The 25,964-nt window shown below is 38.2% G+C and overlaps 1 protein-coding gene and 1 long non-coding RNA gene across 26 annotated transcripts in view; one reads left to right on the plus strand and one right to left on the minus strand.

Annotated features, from left to right (window-relative positions):
* LOC105264086 (longitudinals lacking protein, isoform G) overlaps positions 1 to 25,964 on the minus strand; it is a 91,356-nt gene that overhangs the window by 20,845 nt on the left and 44,547 nt on the right. The window contains exons 7-9 of one of the 25 annotated variants that reach the window (XM_011300677.1): positions 13,423 to 13,519; positions 12,906 to 13,127; positions 12,635 to 12,724 (exon numbers count right to left, since the gene is read on the minus strand). The exons of 11 other annotated variants lie outside the window; for them this stretch is intronic. In XM_011300677.1, the coding sequence (XP_011298979.1) occupies positions 12,685 to 12,724; positions 12,906 to 13,127; positions 13,423 to 13,519 (359 nt within the window). In that variant the 3' untranslated portion in view covers positions 12,635 to 12,684. Of the gene's footprint in view, positions 1 to 5,707; positions 6,169 to 6,538; positions 7,088 to 7,307; positions 7,888 to 9,738; positions 10,473 to 11,207; positions 11,438 to 11,619; positions 11,841 to 12,375; positions 12,725 to 12,905; positions 13,128 to 13,422; positions 13,520 to 15,476; positions 16,009 to 16,530; positions 16,800 to 19,167; positions 19,698 to 21,385; positions 21,656 to 23,102; positions 23,435 to 24,842; positions 25,249 to 25,964 lie in introns of those variants that run through there. 13 more of the 25 variants (XM_011300685.1, XM_011300704.1, XM_011300673.1 and 10 more) reach the window with 13 other exon arrangements.
* Positions 244 to 4,289, plus strand: LOC105264088 (uncharacterized). Its single transcript, XR_891960.1, has 3 exons — positions 244 to 2,347; positions 2,449 to 2,543; positions 2,661 to 4,289. It is a non-coding gene; the product is annotated as an uncharacterized lncRNA (long non-coding RNA).

Raw genomic sequence — 25,964 nt, forward strand, 5'->3', positions numbered from 1 at the left:
AATAAAAAATGAGTTAAATTTAATACCTAATGAATAAATGTAAATTCAAAAATATATAAGCCCGATTACATGGAGCGCGAAAAGAATAATAAAAAGCCGTGGCAAATAGTACCAATCGATAAATGCAAATGATAAAGCTACGACGAATCAATTTTCCTCATAATTATTTTATCGTCCATAAAACATTTAAATTTCTGGATCATATATATATCTCTATATTTTTTCTTCCACATTAAAAAAAAAAATTCTGATACCTCATTCTGTTGTTTATCAAATTTTTTCTCAAAGGCACATTTTTTTTTTTGACAAAATACAATAGACCGACCGAATCCGCGAAAGAGTAGAACAACAACAACGTTCTTTAATTTCCGTTTCCAATAATGATAAAGCGAGAGTGCACATACATTGCGCCGTTAATTAACCACAAAAAAAAAAAGAAGAAAAACATAATAATAAAGCGAATTAAAATAAATCCCTAATTACGAAAGAAAAAAAAAATATATCAGCAACCAATAGAAGAATCGAACCTACATTAGAAAACTTGGTGATACCTTGGACAATAATTAGAACTATAAAATATAAATCCAATTGAAATGTCTCGATTGAGCCCTAATCATTCGATAAAACATCAATTCGCCCAATGAATTCACAATTGAAAATGCCCAGAGATGCTGGTAGGCACGCAAGAAACGAAGAATTGGCACAGCTAGCCGATCAAAGCACGAGAAACGTAAAAAAACCGTCGAAGACAAATAAAATCTATTCATTAAAAATGTGTAAAAGAATTTCCCGAGTGATGTGATGATTGAGCTAAATAAGCCCACTATATCGTAGAAACTATCCTACACTATTTCCTATCATTCTCGTCTCTCACACGCCCTTGCGTTATCTCAAATCAAGGCGTTCCTTCTTCATCATCAATAAAAAGTGAATATGTATATCTTAAAGGTCTACCTAGTGCTTAATTCCTACACGTAATAATCTCCAGATGGTCAATGACGGTAGCTCTGTCTATAAATTTCGTTCTCATCCTCTAAATATCCAACAAATGCCAATGTTTTGATATACATTTGTATCATAAAATCAATAAAATCCCTACCGCCATCGGTGTTTATTATCAAAGGCCCCGTGAGGCAGTACTTTAACGTTATTAAATCTTATTCCAATGAAATAGCTATGCAGAGTCAATTCGATACTATCATTATCGCATTTCATATCCTATTTGTAATAATTAAACCTTACTCAGCATTCCTAATAATAATTGCTTATAAATTTTATTTATAAACTACTTAATCACTATTTGTATTCATTTCCCCTCTCACTACTCAACTAATTACTTTAGTTTATTAATTTGTTTTTTTTTTCTATTTATTCATTGTTTCATCGCAACTCCGTTACCCCGAGTTTGCAGTATCAATCGAAATCGAATTTAATTCACTCGAAAAACAATTTTTCATGAGTCGCAAGTAGAGCCTCAAGGTCATATGATTCTCATTGTTTTTTTTTACCGTGTACACTAATCTGACGCATTTCTTCTTGAAATATGAAAACAAATTTCATTAATTCTCATCTCGTTTATACCTAGTATTTAAAGGCCACATGTTTTTTTTTTTATCTTCCCCGACACTTTGAATATCATGAATGATAAACAACGCTTGCAAGACTGCGTGAACTCTGTGTACAACCCATTGAACTCTGCATTGTATTCCTGTTGATATCTGTCTAACCTCAAACAACTCATTTAAAAAACAACGAAAATGATAAATAAACTAGTTGTTTTGTGTTTTTTCCCCGTTATCTTACTGTTTAGGAGTATATGAAGTTTTTTTTTTATTTATTAAAATTGGTTACTTTACTTCTGTCTCATAAATATTGTCTACGGTTTATGGAAATTCGGGCAGATCGTGGCACGTGGATTGTGTGACGTTGGGAATATGGGACCCATTGTATCTCACTGATTTCAACAATCATTGTTCATTTAATTAATTGATCTTTGCTCACACGATAATCTCGCAAGTTCTCACTGTCACGCACTTCACTTATTACCTACAAATATGCCTAGTCAACGTCATTGAATAGTAATCACGTTGGTTTTTCTATTTCATATAATACTTGTTGCGTCTCGTTTATTCCGAGAACAGCTGTTTGATTAGATCGCCGCAATACAATTGGTGGCGCTTCAGATGGAACGTCATTTGTCACGGAGTTCCTGAGTTTTTTTTTTGTTAAAAAAAAAAGGGGGTGAAGATATGGGATAGCGTCTGCTGAGGGATTGTATGAGAGAACTAATAATTGGGGATTGCATTTTATCCTGTTGCAGTCCATTTCAAAACATCAAGAGCCATTCGTACGTATTTTTTCTTTCAATTTCAGACATAATCATGCGAAAGCCATAGTCCAACAAAATTACGACTTGCGAATTAATTATTTGTCTTTATTTTTCACTAGGTTAAAAATACGTTAAAATACGTATGCTGGATTTTTCTGGGAAGAGAGAATGGTTCAGCAATGGAGGAATTAATGCCAAGTCCCAATAATCGGAAGTAGGAAAATTGTTAATAGATATTGCAATTGCAGGAAAATGGTTCAATGCATCTAAATATCAGTCTTTTAATGTTTAATGTGATGATAATAGAATGTTATTTTTAACTGTCATACAGCCCCTCGGTCACAGAACTCTCCTCAGTGATAGGATTCTACGATTAAAGGAGTTGTCAGTTGAATGGAAACTGGAGAACTTTCGAGTTTAATCAGTGAATCGCGATTAATCCGTATTAAATCGACCTGACTGAGCATCAATACTACTATTTCGTATACTCGTTATAAATTAAAAAAAAAACAGTCAATCACAAATTGTGTTTGAGTGGGAGACATGAACTGGAGGAATATCTTAACGGAAATCGCTTAAAGAGCTATCTACAAGTATTTATATAATATATATCCTTTTGCTTTTTTTCATTTCCTATAAATATATACTTAAATGCATCGTAGGAATCTGCAGTTACTTGTGGCAGTCTTCGGTTTTATATTCACCCTGATAATTTGGAGGGGGAATTTAACCGTTCACGTATAACTGAGGATTATAAATTACTTTGAGTTGACTAAAGAGAATGGAAATGTGTTAATTATTACATGGCGGTCGATGATTAGGAGAACACGGAATGGACTATGTACGTTTATTGAATGTTTGTGTGCTAGATCGCTCTTGATTGTCAGGTCGATTCAATGATTATATATTTTTCTTATTCTCACTTGTTGAGTCCCCATTGGCGTCACACGTGTACGATCGTGTCCGGTTTTTAAAATATGGAACCAGTGTGACCAGAATGGTTGCTATGGAAGAGCTCCGGTGTCTTTTTTCTTTACAGTTAAATGTTAGTTTCATTTTCTTTTTTTTTTTTCATCTGCCGGACGGTCGCGGTGTCACCCAGGGCTGTCCACTTTTCTGCTTTTTTCTTTTTTCAAAACAATCTATCCGCTCTAAATTCCTCTAGATTGTGCAAACCGGACGAAGTCAAACCTGCCAGAGGTTGTTCGAGTTTATTCAAATCCGCCATCACCGGAATCACTCGTCAATTTATATAAAATAATTTATCTCGATTACATCGAGTCTCATAGACCAACACAAATATGATTTTTTCATTTAATGTTAAAGCCTAGTGTAGTACGTTTCAGAGTTTTTTTTTATCATTTTTTTTTTTCGGTGACAGCACCAGGGACAGCACGACGCATTTAGTCTCTGAGTTTGCATCGGTACATCTCGCGAAGTTAGAATATTAATTTCTAAATTAATTAATTAAAAAAAAAACCAAGCTCGAATGTTTGTGTCTTCATTATTTCATAGGAAAACGAGACGTCTTGCTGCTTTAAGCGTCGTACACCAGCGACGATATAAACCCCTTACCCTAGTACTTGATGATAAAATCCATCAAAATTCCTAATATCTGCGTTAATGAAATGATACCCTAAATCGGCGTTATGTCTTTATGAAAAATCTAGGTCACGTCGTTCGATCGCCGATATTCACAAACCGAGATGATCACCCTGAATCAATCGGCTTCGCAATCAAAATTTAATAATAATACGCGTAAAGTATTTTCCCACTCAGTCACGGAATTCGAACTTTCATTGCTTTGTATCTCCCAATCATCCCTCTCGCATTATACAAAAATGATTATTAAAATCATCATGGAATAAAAAAAGAAAATAGAGGAAAAAAAAAAATCACAACGACTCGGAAGTGTCGCTCGAGGGCCCGGAAGACCAGCCACCGGCTTTGTCCCCCACCCCAGGTAGTCACCTAGACGAGCTCCTGCTTGAATATCTTCTCCTTGTGCATTCGCTCCATGTGACGTGCAATGTGCATTTTTTGTTTAGCACGGTAGGCACAGTGGGGACATTGAAATTGCGGCTCCTTACCGCACTCCCACTTCTGATGATTACGTAGACTACTCTTGAGCTTGTAGATACGTCCACATGCTGGACAATTGAAGCCCTCCGGATTCCCTGGTGAGCCACTACCACTGAAGTTCTTGCTCAAACCACCACCAGAACGCCACATGATCGATGGAACACTCCAGCGTTGCCATGCAGCTGCCCATTTGAGACCCGTGATGCTGAGGTCCTCAGCTGGAACACAGGGATTTAATTTTTATTATCAGCACCCACGGGGAGGGGTTTTTAGTATTTTTTTTATTGGGAATTTCTGGGTCATTTCTACCCGCTGAAGACATCTGAAATGTTCATTCGATCCTCGAGGCTCATTCATCATTAATTACAAATTAAATTGCTGTCGTTGTTCCATTCGTCAGGCAATTACGAGACCTCGAGCATCAAATTCAGGGAAAAATTTCATTAGCTTGATAACTGATGCAATTCTTCGTCCTTACTTTAGAGCCCCAAGCAGCTAGCTGAGTTTAATTTCGTTTCTTTTTCTTTTTTTTTTTTCGTTTGAGTCTTAATTTAAAAATAGGAGTGCATAAATCACGCATGGAAGGATCAGACCCTGCAAGAATCCTTAAGGCTGCTCCCTCCATTGCGCAAAGCGATTCAAGTAATTGTCTGTTGATTTTTAAATCTCTCTTACAAAATACTTGTCTATGTACAAAAGTTCTTCTGAGAGTTAGTGCGCATGCTACTCCTCTTTCTGGGAGAAAGAGAACGACAGGTCTATGCATGTAGTGATTTAGTTAATGATTTTTCAATAATTTTGAATAGATCATTTTCATTATTGGGGAGGTGGATGGGATCGATTGATTAGATTTTCAAGGGGATTTTCTCAATTACGGTCACATTACTTAGAACTATTTTTTTCTTTTCAAATCTTCTTTTTCTTTTTCTTTTTCTTTTTGATTGTTTTTGATTGAAGGAGGGTGAAGGTGAGTTTTATTATTTCCGGGGATTAGATTATGTATAATTGTGGTTTTGCCAATTCGTGAATTTCGTGATGTGAACTAGCTACGATTATCGGCTGGGGATATTGTGATCTTGCTAGGAGGCTCCGGTTTTTTTCGCTCTTCTGGGTTTCTTACGGCTATTTTGAGTCCGAGAATTCCATACCGTCTGTCCAGGAGGCACCATCACTCCCACCTGAAAGTGAAATAAATATTTAGATGTGCTCAAACAATCAGTCCTTATCCTCTTCATTTTTCACTCGCACCACGCCTGGAACATATTCAGATATTTTTCAATTTTAATATACTTACGGTTTCCCAAAATGAAAGACAATTTATTCAACATAAAATCGTATACAGAAATCGTAGAAAAATTAAAATGTCGAGTGTTGATAATAATTCATCGCATGGACATTATTTTGTTATTCTACTGGATTAAATAATTAATGTCATTAGGGTGGAGATTAATCTGGAGTAACTGGCATGTAGGACTGAATGAAGTCCTTCATGTTGATCATCTTCTCGGAATGTCGTGCCCTGATGTGTGACTTCCACTGGGGCTTTCTTCTAAATCGTTTGGGACATATTGGACACTGGAATTGCGGCTCTACGTCGCACTCCCAACGGAGATGTCGTTGCAATGTATCTTTTCGTGAGTAGTACTTGTCGCACTTGAAACATATAAAACATTTGGTTCGTCGTTTATTCCAGACTTGACAGGATGATTTTTTTTTGAAGACTCGTGGGGTGCGTGAACCGTCGGCTCCAGCCACACCTGAAAGAAAAAAAAAATTGAAATATTAGATGAGTTCTACATGTGAGATATTTTCGTGGATTTCGGGCAATCGGCTCACGTGGAGGATTATTTCAATCATTTCAATCTTCCTGAAAATTATTCTAATAAAAATCCTTAAACAAAAATACAACCATCACCAAAACAAGAATTCAATGATTATGAGAATTTCTCGATATTTCACTTGGAATTGCAAAAATATAATTTTATTGATTAATCAGATGTCATATTCTCAGGATGAGTATTCCGACGTGAACAGTTGATATTAAACATCACATTGTCGTAAATTCAGATTGATCCACTGAGATTTTTATTTTTCATGTTGAAACGTCCGAGGAAGAACGATCGGATCTTTCTCCTATCCTATATATCCGCCGAAAGACATCGAATCCGTAAAATAATATGTTTTCCCACTGGGATTTGGAAAAATACAAATTCGTTGAATTTTCAATGCACGTGTTGACAGCGTTGATAATTCTCGGTAGAATTATTCTCACTCGTATCCAATATTGAACACCACAACTTCATGAACTCAAATGAGTTGCTGGCGATGTTTCTCCACTGATCAGACGCAAAAGAAAAGAATAAAAAATAATTAAATTGATAATTTTTTTGGTGGAGGGGGATTAAAACGTATCGTAACGCATGTAATCCTCGTAAAAAGTGTTTGCCATATCAACATTGAGCATGACAAACTGCCGCCAATTCTTATTCTCAAATTCTGGATGCTTTCTTTGCACATGAATCTTGATGTGTTCCCTACGATGGGCCCTGAATGTGCAGAGAGCGCAGCCAAATTTCTTCTCACGTCCACATGTCCCTCGGTGTCTGGACTGTGATGATAAGGATTTGAAGATACGAAGGCACTTCTCACACTGGTATACCCGTGGAGTTGGATTATCTGAAAGAAAGACATAATAATCAGAACAACATCAAACAAATAAATAATCACCAAATGTCACACATTCAGGGAATGAAAGAAGTAAAAAAAAATGGGTCTAAAATAAAATTGGTGGTCATGCAAAATGCTTCCTGAAAATGATGAATATTATCATCGATTGGATAATCCGTCAGCGATTTTATTCATCAAAAAACTGACACGTTAATTCCCCAACGGCCAATTGGAGTTCAGATAAAATTCAAGAAATACAATACTTCATATCCTAGTGAAAAATTTCCAATGAAAACAATCTCAGAGTACAATCAATCGGTGAAGTCTAGAGAAAAATATTTCACCGAGAGAGGTGTAGCACTGGATAAATGATAAAAATCACAAGGCCTCGTAGAAATCATGTTTCACCATGTGTTTTACAAGTTTGTCTCTTCGATAGAATTTCTTATTGCACTGTACACAGGTGAAACTGGGCTCTTCAACGTGGAGCTTCATGTGTGCTGTTAAATTATGCTTGTGGGTGAAACGCCCTTTGCAAATGTGACACTGATAATTAGGAGATTTGCCACACTCCACACGAAGATGACGACTCAGACACGACGATCTCTTGTATAAACGATGACAATTGGGGCATCTGAAGGCAGCTGGTCCCCTCTGCGAATGAACTTTTCCATCTAATCTGTTATCCACCCTGAACCCTCGTCTCTCCACTCCATGCTCCACCTCAACACCACGATACATCCTCTGGTCAACGAATCCATACCTCGGGGGAAGATGGAATTCCTCCAGCTCAGAATGTCCCCATGTCTCTGAAACAAAAACAAAATCAGTTATAACATCTGCTCAAGCCTGTTGGTAATTATCCAATAAATTTTCAAGTCATCAGTTGGAATAATTAATGGAGTCGTCTGTCTGAGGAAGTAAAAAGAATTAATGAAGAATTGTTGAGAATTTATTTCGATGAAATAGAAAATAATTGGCATTACTCAAATGACACTTTAGTGTACATCTCTAATCACAGGCGAGTTACGATAATTGATCTCTTTGATCTTTTTGTCAGGTATGTCTATTGACTTTGGGGAGTTAATCGAGTTTAGCTTTGCCAGTTCTAGTAGCTAAGTGAATGTTATGATGCCTGAGTAAACTGTGTTTGTGCTTGAATTTTGCGTGACACAAGACACATTTGAATTTCGCCTCTTTTCCGCACTCCAGTCTCTTGTGCCTCTGGAGTGAAATGAGTCTTCGATACTGCCTCCCACAGGTACCACAGGGATAAATATCGAAAGCCCCTTGCTGATGCCAGGATTCTAAAAAATAAAAATAAATATCACATTAGTCCAGAGAAAATTCCACAGCTAAACGACAACTCATGGGACTGGACAAAAAATAACAACAATTCCATTTACAAAATAACCCGCAACAAATGTTTTTTTCATTTATTAATGATCAATAATCAGTAATATTAATAAGAATAATTATTCGTTATTCAAAATACGATTTGAACAGAATACGTAATAAACCTTTCCAAGAAAAAAATAATTATTAAATACCGGAAGTTTGCAGAACGACTTACAACAAGAGAAATTACAAATATTTCCTTTTTTTTTCTTACACAAGGTCAGAGAGTCAAGCTTAACAAAATTACTTAAATCGAAATAATTAAGTATAGGATTTCTATAAATCGATAGAAAACTAATTGTTGTTTCGGATTACAGAATGAATATTCTACAGATAAACATAATCGCTAATGGGAAAGGGTTAATTGAATGATGAGGTTCACTGCAAGTGCGAGGAGCATTTTTCGATATCAATGTCTTACTGGTGATTATGAAATACAACTGATGCTATTAAACTAATGGAGACGTGGGTAACGGCGAGATTTTAAGAAGAAAATGGAGGGAAAATAAGATCGATGAATCCCACGCATGAGTTTCCGCACAGGCACTAAACGGATTGCGAAAAAATCGCTAAATACTGATTCACTAAATACTTTCCCGTCCTCAAATCGCTCGGGGGGACGTTCTACGTTCTCGGTATTCAATTTTAAATTCAACTTATGTCAGAGATTGTTTAAAAATCGTATGGTCATCATTATCTCTCATCTTCATTGATTAATTTTAGATAGTATAATTGTTTTTTTTTCAACGCATAGAAATTGAATCGTTAGAAATACTGGAATGATATGATTTACAAAAAAAAAGATTAACATAATAAACGCGTGGACGCTATCAGTGCTTCTTTGTGCATTTGATCTTGTGGAAGTATTAAGTGGTGAAGCACCAGGAATAAACGAAAATTTTTGCTTAATGTTAGAGTATTTCTAATAGCTCGATAAATTCGCCTAATAATTATCAAAGAAGGGTAACAATTTCAAGTTTATCCGAAGCTGTTGGGCCTCCACTGAGTCTCGTGTACCATTCAATAATGTCAATTCACATAAAGTTTAAATTTTGCTCACTAATTTTCACGTTGGAAGATCTCTAACTAATTAATACGTTATAAAACAATTGGAGAATGAGGTAGACGCGTTGTCTGAATGGACCTGCAGGCACTGCACCTGAAAGCTCAAGCCTAGGCAGTTCACTGATGAATTGGACGGTTTGGGAATTTATTTTTGAGCAATATCACCAAAGAGGTGAGAGAGGTCATTAATACTCTGCTGGTTGCACCAATTGTCACAAACATGCCCTCAAAATATAAAATATGCTCATGTCCAAATTCATTATTTCAAAGAAATGGAATGTAAGGTATTATTTGTACCTTTGGAATGCTCAGAATTTTCGAGTTATTTTTTTCGTTAAACGCAAGAAAAATAATGGAGGAATGGAGTAAAATGAAATTCGAGGGTTTGAAAGATTAAGAGTCCCCCAACAGCCAACAGAGTGAGGACAATGAAAACAGCGAGATCAGTGGAGGCATTGGACCTGGATTTACTCCCTGGAGCCCTGAGACACCTCATCAAACTCTATTTTGTGATGTCTCTTGTAATGAACCGTTAGATTTCCTCTCTGACGGGCCTTGTAGGGACAAGCTGGACACTGAAAGGCAGGTGGTTTGCCCCCGCACTCGACCATTTCGTGTCGTCTCATGGTGCTCTTCCATCGATATCCTTTGCCACAGAAACGACAGCGAAACTTTCGTTGCTGCTCATGAGGTACACCGACGTAGGTGAGATCTCTCGGTTGTGGAAGAACTTCAAAAGAATCTGGAAATATCACTTCACGTGGATCTCTTGTACCACTTGCACGTCCCGGTGATACTTCACTGAAACTTTCATCAGTTGATCTGCTACTTCGACTCTCATTTTTTATTCCTCTTTCCTTTTTAGATGATGGTGTGGTACCACCACTTCTGCTGTAGTCCGATCGTAAAAGGGAGAGCAGTGCACCCATACCTGCAACAGCCGCCATAAACAAGCGAAATGGGGAATAATTAAAAAAAAAATTAAAAACTATTGGAAACATAACAAAAAATATATAAATGGGATAACTAATAAAATAATAGTGATTCTGAGGGATTTAGGGGAGTACCTATGCATGAGGATGATGTGGCCGCGCAGAACGTTTTAGATTATTTAGAATTGTTTATCGTGGTAGAAACAATGTACCCACAACCAACCCAACACAAACGATTCAGCCAATAGCCCAAAATAGATGTGTTGTGTGTGTGTGTGCCCAAGATAATAAATTTTGCCAGTATTGTGAGTATAGAGATTGGAAATCGAGGAGACCAGGAGAACTGAGAAATACTCTGGATTATCAATTGTTTAATATTATTCCTCATTTCTCGAGTCAATCCTCGATTGTCTAGCACCAGTGAGTAAATCCCTGTCAGTCCCAGACTCATGAGGAATCAAAATCAAAACATAAAAAAGGAACGTAAAAAAGGATAAATCAATTAAAAACAGGAGATAAGTCGTGGTAATTTTACAACAATTCAATTCAACATCAAGTTCATCGGTTATATATCCAGAGCGAGGGCTTTCACGAATATCTTCAAGTCCAGGAAAATGTTCTGCAGACCTGAAACAGATGGAGGATTTATTAGTGCATGTTCTGATTGTTTTTTTGAGCCCATCCTACTGGAGACATTGAAAAATACTCGGTTTTTTTTTCTAAATAAATGATTATTTATTGTGGATCTATCACAAGAGCTTTATTTTGTGTCTACGGAGGACATGTTGGGTGAGATTGTGCTTCCACTTGGAGCGATGGGCGCAGTAAGGACAGGCGAATTGCGGTGTCTTTCCACATTCGATCCTCAAATGACGTGTCAGTGAATCCTTCGACAGATATTTCCTCCAACAGGCTTTGCAACGAAAAACTTTTCTCATTGAGTCCTCCTCCACACTGCTCTCACCTAAAAAAGAAAGATAAATAATTTTGTTAGTAGATATTCAGAGCCATCACTTTGAAATTGATAAATACTATCAGGGAATTCAGTGGTAAAGTTGTACGAAGTTGTTTGAAAATGCAATAAACAATCGTTTTATTCAATTACACCGATTATTTCAGGAAAATGAAAGTCTAGTTGATGGCTCCAGGTGGGGTGATAAGCTAGTTGCGATGTTTAGTGTTCATGTGAATTTTGAGATTGAATTTTCGCTTTGAACTGAAACGACAGTAGGGACAGTGAAACTGCGGTGGTCTCCCACATTCCAATCTTCGATGTCGTCTCAGAGTCGAGGAATTGGCGTATGTTTTGTTGCACTGGGGGCACGTGTGCGTCGTCACTCTGAGGAAATGCCTGGTCTCTATGTAATCTGAAAAAAATTAAATCTATCATTATTGATGTTGAATAAACCCAGTGATGCGAACAATACAGAATATTCAATCCAGAAAGATATTTTTAAAAAAAAGAGCGGAAGATTCGGGTATTTCGCGGTAGAGAGATGCATTGCCATCAGTTTTATTATCCAAACGCGTCAAGAACATTCACCTAAACCACATCAATCTCTGAATTCTCTAGAAAACATTTTATTTCTATTATTTACAATACTTGCGGTTGATCACTTCGTAATCTAGTATTCAGACTCGATTGCACTATCATTCGAACGTTATCCACATTTTTTCTAACTTCATTTTCACTCGAGTACTCAATTATAAATTGCCATTCGGTTTTACATCCCCTATAATACCCAAGAATTGTAGATCTACAATTTTTCCTAAGATCAAACAATCACTGATATTTTCAGAGAGCATTAATTGCTATTGAGAAATAATTCTTGGTAGATTATTCAATAACAATTTAGTCCTACCGAATGGATTTCTCAATATCAATTGACGCTATTGTTTAATATATTTCTTTTTATATTCATTGCAAAATTCATAAATTTTGGGTACTCACGTGTAACTACAAATGACAATTTAATAAATAATAAAAAGACAATAAGGCGAGCGTTCGGAGGATGATACAATCGAGTGTTGGGTAGCGGATGAAGCTACTGTTAGTATTAAAAAATATAAAGAACATGTGCTCTCTATTTGTTTGTAACAAATGACATTTTGTATTGTATCTGCTTAACGTATTCCTCGTAACCGGCGTTGAGTAGCAGAGGCCAGCACTCGGGACTCTCCCTGATGTGTCTGTGCAGTGATTTCTTCCATTTATATATTTTTGAGCAAGCGAGGCACACGTGATGATCTTCTGAAAAATAATAAGAATACCAGATATCGTCAATGCGATGACTGAGTGGAGAATATCGAGGGTCATTAAGGTCCTTTACAAATCATTATAAAATTAGGCATTATAGTTTGAATTAATCAACACCGATAACCGAGTTAGAGAAAACAATGCAGAGAAAATCATAAACTCAAATTGTATTTACAGTGGACTTCTGAGGGCAGGTTGGGAATCATTGGCATGCTTATTTCGTATGTGTTTCAACAGATTGCAGTGCAGTTTTGTTTTCTTTGGACAATAGGGGCAGAGATACTTTGGATCTTGCTGGCACTCGTCCCTGACGTGTCGAGTTAAATTTTTAACATAACGATAGATCTTTCCGCATTGAGCACAGATGCAAACACGATCCCCTGTATTCCCTGGTTCTCTGAAAATCACATAATTATTCGATTAATAAGAGATCATTTTGGGGGATTGATCGAGTGTTAGTGAAGCACCGCAAAATGACGGGATATTAATGAGAAGAATTGAGAGAACTCGGTGTGCGCCTTTCTGGTTTTATTATCGACAATAATTAAGAGTTTCATGAGTAATGAGTGGGATTTCGGAATCTAATTCTTGATGTAGGTTGTTTTCTTATACGGTAGTCTTGGCCATGCTTTATCATCAAGTGTCGGATTAAACTGTTTCTGAGGTTGAGCAGACGTGGACAATGTGGACACCTGTAGGGTTTCTTGCCGCACTCCTCCCTTATATGTCGTTGCAATGATTTCTGCCACTTGAATGTTTTAGCACAGTTGGTACAGGCGTAACCATATTCTGAAACAAGAATAATTGGGATGGTGATTAGCAGGGTGAAGTGATTATTGTGACATCAATTGATCATTAGGAGAGGATAATGGCAACTATCAAGCTCAATCTCAACACAACGCTGTAAACACAAATTATTGTTTTTCATTGTTCTCATCAAATATTACTCTGACGTTTTATTAATGCACTTACGAAAATACATGAGTGTACAAATGCTATCGTGAAACTGAGGAGGGGGAATCCCGGATTTTTATCTGAGCTCTTGACTCATTTTTGTGGGATTCCTGAGGGGATTAATTAAATCACTGGAAGGGGCTGAACAGGTGTAACACTAAGATCAGAGTGAGATCCTTTAAAAGCTTTCGGTGAACACAGATTGTAACACAGAATACACGTGGACTATGTCTGGAGAATATGTCGTGAGAATAAAATAATTGCGACAGGCGGTGGGACAGAAACGATAAATATCTCGATCTGTTTGGGACGATTTTTTTAACTACGACGAACATTGTTTAAGGCATTTATTTTATTATTCTGTTTTTTTTTAATATTTTTTGTATCGTTGGAGATGGGGGCATTTAGGAGTTGGGTGAGGGTACTTTGAAGTGTTGCTCTGCCTGATGAGCGTGAAGTATGAACGCCTTGAAGGCAGCAAATGGGCAGAGTGTGCACTTGAACTGTGGGGGTTCACACTTGTGCTTCAAATAGTTGCTCCACATCTTGTAGAATTTACTGCATTTGAGGCAAGTGTAGCCGAGCATTTGATCGCCCATGTACATCTTGCGGTATGCTGCAACTAGAAAGAAGAAAAAATAACAATTTTTCAATGAACTCGCTGCACCTTGTCAATTTGCATAGGATATTTTTTATTTGTGTTTTCTAAATCTGTGTTGTCAGTCCAGAGAATATTTATGAGTAAAAAAAAACTAGATTACGTTTGATAGTGGAGAAAAGGGCAGGGGAAGAAACGTTGAACTTCATTCCTCAAAAAAAGCACTCTTACAAGCAAACGTTTTTTTTTTTGGTGGGGAATAAATGTGCAAAGCTGTTGTCGCTTGGCAATGTCCAGGCAAGCTCTTAATCTAGTCTTAAAGATTTCATTTATATTAAATAATTCATCATTGGATGGCATGATCAGGTCGTCGGAAATCAGTTGTGATGATTTTATTAACAGCTACTGAACATAACCACACTACTCCACAACCCGAACAGAACAAAAAGAAACGTCAGTTTACGTTTAATTTTCTCATTGCTGATCATTCCCGTCTGATTCTTGACCGATGACTTCTCTAACTCTGCAGCTCTGTAGTAAGTTTTGTAGCGGCAGAGAGAGCACACGTAATCCTTCTTGTTCAGAGGCCGACACTCAATAACTTGATGACGAGAGAGAGATGACGCCCAGTTGTAAGTTCTCCGACAATCCCAGCATTTGTAAGTTCCATTTAATTCCGAATGCTTTATTATTTCACATCTCGATGCCTTTGGGCCTAGATGCCCCAATAAAGTCATTAACAGCTTCGGTTTCCTTATTAATGTGCACCTTCTCCGTCAACTCGTATGTTATCTCCTCCATCACCCCCTCCATCACCCCCTCCATCACCACCTCCATCACCACCTCCATCACCTCCTCCATCACCTCGACCTCAGGACGTCAATAAGCGATAAATTTGCTCGCACTGATAAATTATATCCTCCACACCAATCACAGATGGATTTCCCCCTCCTTCGACATTCCGTTCATGACATCCGCCGGCCGGGGATTCCCCCAATTCTTCGGTGTCCGCGAGGGACTCATTCACATACTCGGGCTCTTCGTTATGTGATGCTCCTGTAACAAATAATCAATCATTAAAATATCTGTTCGAAAACCAGTGGAACCATCACGAATTCTCGAATAATTCTGAAAATGAAGGAATGAGTCACATGTGAAAGGAGCATGATATCAGGATTAAGTTCTCTCCAACACTCGCATTATTTCCAATTGTTTTATTGAAATGCGTGAGTGAATCACCGATAGGTTTAGGATAAATTTGATGACAACCGCCATCAAGGGTCATACATTAACAATTAAACGCTCTCGAGTATCACATTGCCGTCATTTCGATGGCACTTTCTCATGTGTCGTGTCAAACAATAACTGTAATTACTGCGAAAATGACAGAGACGACAGCCAAATTTCTGGGTGGCACTCTTCTGATGGAGATTTCTCATATGTCTCTCGAAATTCGCTTTGTATGCACTCTTGTACGTGCAAAATGGACAGATAAATAATGATTGTTTTGGTGCGAGTTTGCAGCCATTCTGCAAATGCTTCTTGAGAATACTCTTCAGTGGATAAGATCTGAAACAGTGAGGACACATGGAACGTCTGTTCCCTGGAGTAGTTGGAGTAGAGGATTGATCACCAAGTTGTGGTTCAATTTTCACCACTGGGGACTGATCAATCTGCGATGGAAAGACTGGCATGTTGATGAACTCTGGATGGTTCCACGGTGTCTCTGAAACACATAAAATCCCAGGTATCAATCACTCATATTTAAACAATTGTTTATAACATTATAGGGGAATTGGTTAGTCTTTTTTCATCGCTAGATTGAGACAGGGTAGGCACAGATAACGCGAATTTAATGAGACTCATTATTTATTGCTTATGACGGCGTATGTGACTGTATAAACTGTCTTTTCGATTAGTCTTGTAAGGGCAGATTGTGCATCGGTGGACCCTAGGGGCTCCGCACTCGGTCCTCAAGTGTCGGAGAAGATTGTAACGACGAGAGTAGCCTCTACCACATTTGGGGCACACCTCGGTTCTCGCAAGTTGTCGTTGATCTGGGGATTCTGGTTGCGAAGTGAATTGATACTGGCCGTAAGGATAATTCTCGAAATTTCCACCTGAAACAATCATCAATATTGTTAGTCATATCACAAATCTTTCTGTCAATTCAATGCAAAGGTATTGCTCGGGAAGATACAGAACTAGGTTGTTATGTAACTCAGCTTTATTCGTGATTTATCGGTTAATTCCTTGTTACGGGTTAAACATTGATTTGAATCTGCTGTGGATAATTTCCATGCTCGCTTTGCACGTGGTACTTTAGGAGTGTTGTCATTCTTGCTTTGTGATCGCAATAGGGGCAGGGATAGATCGGTTCCATTTGGCAGAAGAAATTCATGTGTTGACGGAGACTTTTCCAGGTTTTGTACTGTCTTGTGCACTTGAGACACTGAAGTGTTTGTTTGCACACATTCAACTGATGGTTGTCCAGTCCCTCCGAGAATAGCACTGGCTCTGAAATGGAGAGATTATGGATTATTGAAGCCATTTCTCGGTGAGATGATCAGGTGTTTATGCTCTTCGCTATGATTTTGTTATTCGGCATCCAAGCGAAGCATTTCCACATGCATTTATTTCACCACATTCCCTGCAATTGATGATTTATCGTTATTCATTCATATTCATTTTTTATTTGACTCAGGGAATATTTTACAGATACTCGAGGTGCAATTTGTTGTCATTGTGCTTTCTCGATAAATGACGGCGTAAACTCGTTTTTTGGGTGAATGCTCCTGGACAGTAGTAGCACTGGAAGTAACGACCACCACCGCATTCGTATTTCGTGTGACGGAGTAGATTTGTTCGTTTTGTGTAACTGCGACTGCATTTTGGGCATTTGTGAGGGAGAGGATCGATGAAAGCTGTGAACAAAAAGATTTATCCAATTATCAAAGGCTGTCCTCCTGGATTTATCAAGATGTGAGTTGTTGGAAGAAGGAGTCAAGCAATTCGTGTGATTTTTCTCTAGATTTTATTCGATAATTCGTTTTTTCTTTTTATTAGTGTGAATTTCAGTTGTGAATTGATGGTACACGAATTTTCCCAACAACAACGTTGTGATGTCGGCTTAGGTGACGTCTCAGGGTGCCGTTTTGGGTGTATTTACTCGGGCATAAGTGACAGCAGAATTTTCTCTCACCACCGCACTCGTATTTCATGTGTCTGAGGAGATTTTGCCGGAGGGAGTAAGTTTTTCCACAAATACAAGAGAATGCTCCACCTGAGTGGTTTCGAGGGGCTTGGGGCTGAGGTAGGGCTTGCTGGTAGTCATGGTCGAAGCTATCTGTTGGGTCCAGATCTAGACAGGTCGGGTGACGGCTGTGGTCTATGAAGAACTCGGAGAAATCTGCAAACAAAAAACCGAATCTTCCATTAATTAGTGTTCTACGATTTTGATTTCTGGTCTGGGGTCGCCGCTCTGAAATGTCTGAACTCATTTTTTTAGAACCTTCACATATCACCGAAAGTTATAATTACAGAAAATATATCAACAGAATTTAGCACTCATCACGTGGAACTGCGAACAGAAAAAAATCTTTAAAATAATAAAACAGGAAATAACTAGATCATGAGGGCTAGGAAAATGTCGTTCAGATGGAGTGATAAAGTGCGTACGAATTTCTTCCAGAAGTCCCCAAAAATCATACACATCGTTTCATTCGACTGTTGTAATCGACACGCAATGGAATCCTCAGAGAATATCGAGATCTTTTAGCGGTGATATCATGACATCGCTGAAGATGTCTTTTGAGTTTAGAATTTTGCATGTACGTGGCCGTGCACATGTGGCACCAGAACTATCCGTTGCTCCCGCACTCGTAATTCATGTGTCTAATGAGATTCCGCCGGGAGTAAGTTTTTCCACAGGTACACGAGAATACACTCTGCTGTTACGACGCGGTTACGACTTCCAGGTCGATCAGATGATTTAACTCTTCGATGATTACGATTCGAGACAGCTATGGGCTTCACTCCTGAACAGGTTAGCTGGCCCTGATTGACGAAAAAACCTGGGAACATAGATAAACCTGTTCAATCGATAATTGTCCTGTGATTCCTATCGTTATGCTGAAGTTCATCGAATCAAAAAACCAAAATACCAAGAATATCATAATATCTCGTCCTATTATCAGTAGACAATCAATTGATATCCTCAACCGGTTTATTTAAGACAGTGTATTTACATGCAATCAAATGGTACACTATGGTTTCTATGTTTCGCTGCCAAATGACGCTGCAAACTTGTTTTTTGTGTGAAACTTCCTGGACAATAGTAACACGGAAAGTAACGGCCACCACCGCACTCGTATCTCATATGTCGAAGGAGATTCGATCTTTTAGTGTACCTACGACTGCACTGGGGACATGGATGCAACGAATCGAATCCTGTGAACAGAAAGAAAACGTTTGGATTATAAAATATCGTCTACCATAATGATTCCAATAAAATAAAGCTGAGGAGATAGAATTCTGGTGGAGGGAGTGAAACAATTCCTACGACGAATTTATTCTATAATTCTTCATAAGTCCACACGTTCTCTTTAATTTATTTATACAGTCACTCACGAAAGATCCCTCGAAGGCCAGCAACTCGTCGTCAAACGACTCAAGACTTGTCTCACGAACTTGATGAACTTGATGTAGAAACTAATCCTGAATCCCTGTGAATAAAAAATCAAACTAATTAATAATTATCCCACATTTATACTATAATCCGTCATTCCAGTACTAAAACATGAAATAGAAACAATAAATAATAAAAAAAACCTGTAAAAATCGAAAGTATTTTCTATTCCTAGTTATTACTCCCAGGAAATTTGAATATAAATCTTTCAGTAATTTATTACAAGCTCATATTTTACATCGTATATCCAGCGAGGAGTAATCGTTAGAACTCGCATGGCGAGTTGTCGTCAGTTTTTTAATCAGTACTTCTATTTCCAGGATGATCAGACGAAACGTCAAAGAAGAAATTAAATAATGGCCTTGTTTATCACACGGTGATGAAAATAAAAACTAATATAGATGTCACTGATAAAATAGTTATTTTAAGAAAATGCTAGTGTATCCTCTCCGTGGAGAATATTCTCTTGGGCACGGTGAACTTTGGGGGCAGATAGACGTTATGCTGCTGCATGAGGTGTCGACGTAGACCGATATTCTGGGTAAATTTGGAGGGACAGACGCAACAGGCAAAGTGTCTCTGCCCTCCGCACTCGAGTTTCATGTGTGTCATGAGATTCTTTTTGGCTTTGTACACTCTTCCGCAGTGTGGGCACTTGATATTTCGATCGTCGATGGTTTCATTCAGCGGTCGAGATCGTCGTTTGTGGATTTTACTTCTCGAAGGCACTGCAAATCACCAAAGAAAATTGATATTCATTAACATAATGCTTGACAGAACGACAAACAGATTAATAAACGGTCATTGGAGTACCCAAGCCCTAGTGCACATGCAGGTGTTATTTGAACCGCTAAATTTAATGTACCCACAGATATAACTTACATTTTTTAACCAATCTACACTTAGGGAAGAGTGATATTAGCAGTGGAATGCATGTTGCGCATGTGTCGCTCGAGATTGCTCTTCTGAGCAAATCGGAGACGACATATTTTACAGGTGAACTGGGGCTCCATTCCACATTCGTAATGGAGATGTCTCCAGAGTGATGTGTAGAAAGCATAGATTTTGCCGCACTTCTTGCAGATGTGATTCTTCTTCTTCTTCTTTGATGCCTCTGAGGTTGGAGCTGGAGCCGCATCAGGATCGGGTTTTATTTCAGTTATGGGGACAAACATTGTCTGGTTTGGCAAGATCATCCTGGCCTGGGGATGAGGCTTGAGGGGCTTCGAAGGATTCAGGATGTTCACTGTTTTGATCCTCAGGTCGCTCATTTGATTCTTCATTGTCTTCGCAATCTCTCGGGTGCAATCCACTGACTGGTGACGAGCCAGGGATGCCTTCAGGGCAAATGTCGAGCCACAGTCTGTGCAGAGGTACTTCCTGGGGCCGAGTCGACGAACTCTGCTTTTTGAGGTGTAGAAATCATCGCTGAATGTTGTTGAACGCAATCGACGACCTGACGTTCCTTGATCCAGGGCTCTTGATGTTGAGGGAAGTGTCGGCACTGTCCAATTTGCTGGGCTATATTCCCTCCCTGAAACAAAATTCTTGTTAGATCTTTCGTCATGGCTTCAGTGTGACTTCTACTGCTTGTTAATTAGGGTTGTGCTTCAAGTCCTACGGATCGATAAGCGAGGAAAAAGGCATTGAATAGTCAGTAACTGATTATTAGTCATGGGGTATGAATCCTGTGAATAAAGAAATCGTGAGAAACAAGTGCTTCAGGCCTATGAGTTTCGCTTTTTATTGTTGTCAAATAAAAAAATGCATTAACATCTTCAAGGCCCCAAGCCATAGGGATTCGTGCAACTGGCTCTCGGATTGAAACCACGCTTTCTGTGCTTAGACATGTGAACTTCGAGATAGGATTTGTAGGTTGATCGATAGGGACAGTATGAACACTGGAAAGTCGGCTCTTTTCCGCACTCTTTCTCTACATGTCTACGGAGATTCTTCTCCGCGTGATAACGACGACCACAATTCTGGCAAAAGTGTCTCCCCTGTCCTCTCATTTTTCTCGGTCCAATAGTGTGTCCCATGTACATCGGTAGCATGAAATCTGAAAATCATGGAACATATTAATTAGTAAAAATCCATTAATCTCATTTGTTCAAGCACAACTTTATTTCTAGGTGGGAAAAAATCATATAGTCATGCCATAAATAATCATTTCATCAGTAAAAACTGAATAATTCACCAGTGGAAATGAGAATAAAGTTTATTCATAACATTTCCCAAAACTAGAAGTGCCGGAGTCCCCTGTGAATACTTCGTAAGTGCTTTGACAGGTGCCATCTGTACATGAAGCATTTTAATTAATAAAAATCAATTAAATTTGTTTATTGAAGCACATTATCGCTAAGTATACAAAAAATCAAATAGTTATGTCACAGATAATGATCTCATCGATGGAAACTAGTCAATTTATCAGTAGCAATCGGAATAAAGTTTATTCACAAAATTGTACAAAACTAGGGGTGCCGACGTTCCCTGTGGATATTGCCTATGTGCTTTGTCAGGTGCGATCTGTACTTGCTGGAATGTGGACAATAAGGGCATTTGTGCTGTGGTAATTTTCCACACTCGATCATCAAGTGACGGCGGAGTGATTGCCGGACTTGATAGGATCTGTCACACCTGTGACACTTGAACGCACGTCTTCTGTTTCGTACGTTGCGCTTGCGACCTGAAAAAAAAATCATTCAAGTATTTTAGTGGATGTTTAACCCTGAATGGCACGTATCATTCAATCGGTTGAAACCTCATTAAAACATTAATTAATGATTAACGAACAAGTACTCAATATTTTATTTGTTATTTTATCTGTTAGTTCCTTTCGAATTTCCGAGTGATGCTACAAATCAGGGGCATGCGCATGCACGGAGAAGAATTATGGTAGATAAATCTCTATGAATATCCCCTATTGGGAGAATTACTATAATTTAAGAAGCATTACTATGCTATAGTAATCGTTTCTAGTTTACAGTAACTCGAGAATAATAAATTAATTCAATAATTTGTTAAATAGAAAAAGTGTACATGGGACTATAATAATTCGTCATGATTACTGTAATGAATAGTAATCATTACTATACTCGCATTATTATTACTATAGAGCAATAGAATTTCTACTACTCTACATGATAAAAAGAAAGAAAAAGATTAATTATGAAAATCGAGGTGAAAAATCGTTTACCAAATCGTTATGATAAATCTCCTATATTATAGTAATCTCTAATATTCACTTTTATCTGTATGGATAAATTGTGTTGTCAATTCATCGAACATTCGTCATGAGAGAAAATTCACTGAGAACTCTCTGGTGTCTCCCATTGAGATGTGTATTCAAACTGGACTTGTGTTTTGTTCTGTATGGACACAATGGACACTGGAGTTTAGGCTCGATCCCGCACTCGTGTTTGATGTGTCTCGCGAGGCTCGACTGATAGTTGTACATTTTTCCACAATTCTTGCACGAGTGAGTGACTCTCGGGCGAGTGACAAAACCGATGATTCTTGACTCTGAAAGCAGCAAGAGTTGAATAACAATTAATGAGACATTAATATCATTGAGGTTAACTCCGTTGTTAAAATTTCATTCTCTCCTATTTACATTTGTTAATGATTTTGTTAATTATTGGTCCGATCATGGAGATGACAGCAGACAGTAGCATAGGCTCAAGGGAGACTACAGTTCTTCATGTGACAAAAATATTTATTCAAGCCAATCCATTACATGTGCCAATTATCTTCACTCACAGAAGGGTGGATTACTAAGAAATTTGATGGGTAACCCTTGCTTTATGTATCTTTGGAGAGTTGATCTCGGTATGTTGAAGTGACGTTCGGCACCTCTCAGAGACATTCCTTTTGCCACCGCTTCCATGGCGTCAGTCAGTCTTGTGTCGTTATAAAATTTGTGATAACGTCCACGTGATTTTCGTCTCAATCGAGCTATCAACAGAAAAATAGAAGAATTATTTCAATCAGCTCTGAATTATTTTCAACACCTAGCAACATATAAATGTAAAAAAAACCATAAACATCATTACCATGAGTTATCAATAAATCAATGAATACATTCGTAAAATGAATAAACGCCAGGGCTTCAGTGGAAAAATTTAATTTAGATAATAATTTGTGATCAATCATTCATTTCCTAGTTTAATAATATCTCGTTTCATATTGATATCAGCTTTCGGTATGCCATGAACTCCGGTCAAATGGACTTTCATGTCCCAGACACGTTTACAGCGATGATTGCAATATCCACAAACAATATTTGGCTCAACACCGCAGTATCTTCTCCTGTGAGCAGCAAGATGATCAGCAGTTGCAAATGGTTTTCCACAGACTGGACAGAAGAGGCTGGTCCTCCACCTCGAACGCAAGTTCATACTATCCCTCATACCATCACCTTCTGTCCAGACATCATCGACAACTCCTCCGTATCCCGGCCACTCCGCTGAAACAAATAATCAACCAATTAGTCACAATATGACCTTGTCAGAGAATTACAAGAGATTGTTAGACGTTATTGAAACGGGAGTACCGACACCTTCGTTTTATGTACACAAATTTATTGATGACAATCACGGTGAGATCATTACATATTACATGATAGTTCGAAGCGACGTACATTATCTTTGATGAGAAGATTAAGGGATAGAACAGCACTTGTCATTTTAGGGGAGATCTGCATCAATGATGCTGTGAATTATCAACATTGAAACGAGTGTTTGTTCTGTCCCTCTGTACTCATCTTCTCTGATTGATGAATTTTTAATGATAATCTACTCACAGATTGAAAATATTACATGATCCAAGATGTTAAACTTATTCATCTGATGTTTTATAATTAATATTAAAGCCTTCGGTAGTGGCCAGATTAATCAGCCTTGTGTCTTTTCCTTGGACATCTCCAGCCATTGATACAAAATACATTAAGCACAATACTTGAGTCTCTTTGGTGTTGATTCGTTTTGATTTACTTGATATTGTGAACCGATAGGAGGTGCTTGAGGAAGCTAGCCTGGATTCTCGATCTGTATGGACAGTACTGGCAGGCGAAGTGGGTCTCGCAGGTCACCATGCCACAGCCCATCTTCAGGTGTTTTCTCAGGTTGGAGGCCCACGAGTACATCTGTCCACATCTCGGGCAGACGTGGAGGCGCGGTCTCACGATTGGAAACAGCGGAGGATCTGAAAAACATTGGCATTGACAATTAGAGAGATGAAGACAGGGGATTCCCACGAATCACGCGGCAAATTACGATAACACGTGATTGGCTAGCCTCTAACATCGAAGCGCATGCCTCACGATAGTCTCGATTACAGAAAATATGAACAAATGAATAAAAAAAACAAAAAAAAGATAATGCATTACCTCATCTTCAGTTCAATCTCTGATCTCTAAATTTTCTCTGTAAAATAAATTCTCGATTGTTATGCGCAAATTGTAAAAAATCGAAATTATTCATCATTCAATCATTCAATGATTCGTTTTATTAATATTTCATTGATATCGTTGTCACCACATGTATATCTTATGCATAGATTTTAAATGTCTCTTGAGATTGCCCTTGAAGTTGGACTTGTAATTGCACTGTGTGCAGTGGTAATTCGGTGGCTTTCCACATGCAACTTTCTGGTGAAAACGACGACTCGATGGCCACGAGAATATCCGTCCGCAATATTTGCATGGATATTTAGAACCTGCAATCAAAAAATCATTATTGATAAAACAAATCTGTTAAAACTAGCTGACGCTGATGTCTCGATGAAATTCTGGTGATAGAAGTTGAGAGAAAAAAAAAGCGTATGACAGCTGTCAATAACGGTGAGAAGGTGACACATATCAATGATGACAGTAGTCCTGAGCAAAAATATCAGACATTTTAATTAGCAAAACCGTTTCAGTAAACACTTGGTTCATCAAACCGTACAAGCTAATTTGACAATTGATTTTCGTGTGTCTCCAACTAGATTATGTGGAATGCATTCTTAGTATATGCTTCTTGAGACTCCTCTTGTATCTGGTTTTGTGTGGACAGTAGGGACAACACTCGCTGGGATCCTTGCCACACTCGACCTTGAGGTGATTCTTCATGTTCCTCAGCCAACGATATCCTTTATTGCAGTTAGGACAATAGTAGCAACCAGGTCGTCTGTCTAAACAGACATTAGGTGCTCTCCTACTATTCCTCGGTATATACGTGGGAACCCGATTGTATCCAGGTGTTGTTAGATTAGCAAAACGACGAGATCCACTCCAACTACCTGAAATCAGGGGAATAACACCATTAGAATCCATTCTCCAGTGATAAAAACTTGTCATTGTTGACCCGCCACCTCAATAGCACGGTAAACGTACAATAGCCGCATGCATTTTGACCTCAATCCTTTTGACCCCTGGAATATATGGAGAATCGTCAAGTACAAAGAATTTCCACAATCACTGAACATCAGACACTTTATTATTCATTACCACAGGAGTTTCTCCATTAATCTAACAAGTCTCGTGGATGATGCACTAGATCGTTAATTCAATGAATTACAATAAAAATATTTGTTGAAAACAACTTGATGAGGATATGAACAGGAAGATTCATTAATCGTTAACCAATAGTCAGATGCAGTGGGAGTGACAGTAAAAATTATTCTACTGTAGTCATTTGGATTAATTGATCGTTAACAATTAATGAAACTGTCTACTCAATTGACTCGACGTGTAGCTAGATGCTACTCGAGAAGACATTCTTTCCAGGATGATTGGTCCTTATGTGTTGATAAAGATTGCCCCGTTGTTTAGTGCGATGGGCACAGTATGGACACTTGAACTGCGGCTCTTTTCCACACTCGTGTCTCGTGTGTCTGAGAAGTGTTGCACGATGCTGATAGCCCTTGCCACACTGCTCACAACGATATGGAAATTGTGTGCGCTGTTTGGCTAGCCATATTGAGGCCAGATCCTTCATCAAAGGTAGAACGGGAAA

Source organism: Fopius arisanus, unplaced genomic scaffold (assembly GCF_000806365.1).
Source record: "Fopius arisanus strain USDA-PBARC FA_bdor unplaced genomic scaffold, ASM80636v1 scaffold00019, whole genome shotgun sequence".
Lineage (NCBI taxonomy): Eukaryota > Metazoa > Arthropoda > Insecta > Hymenoptera > Braconidae > Fopius > Fopius arisanus.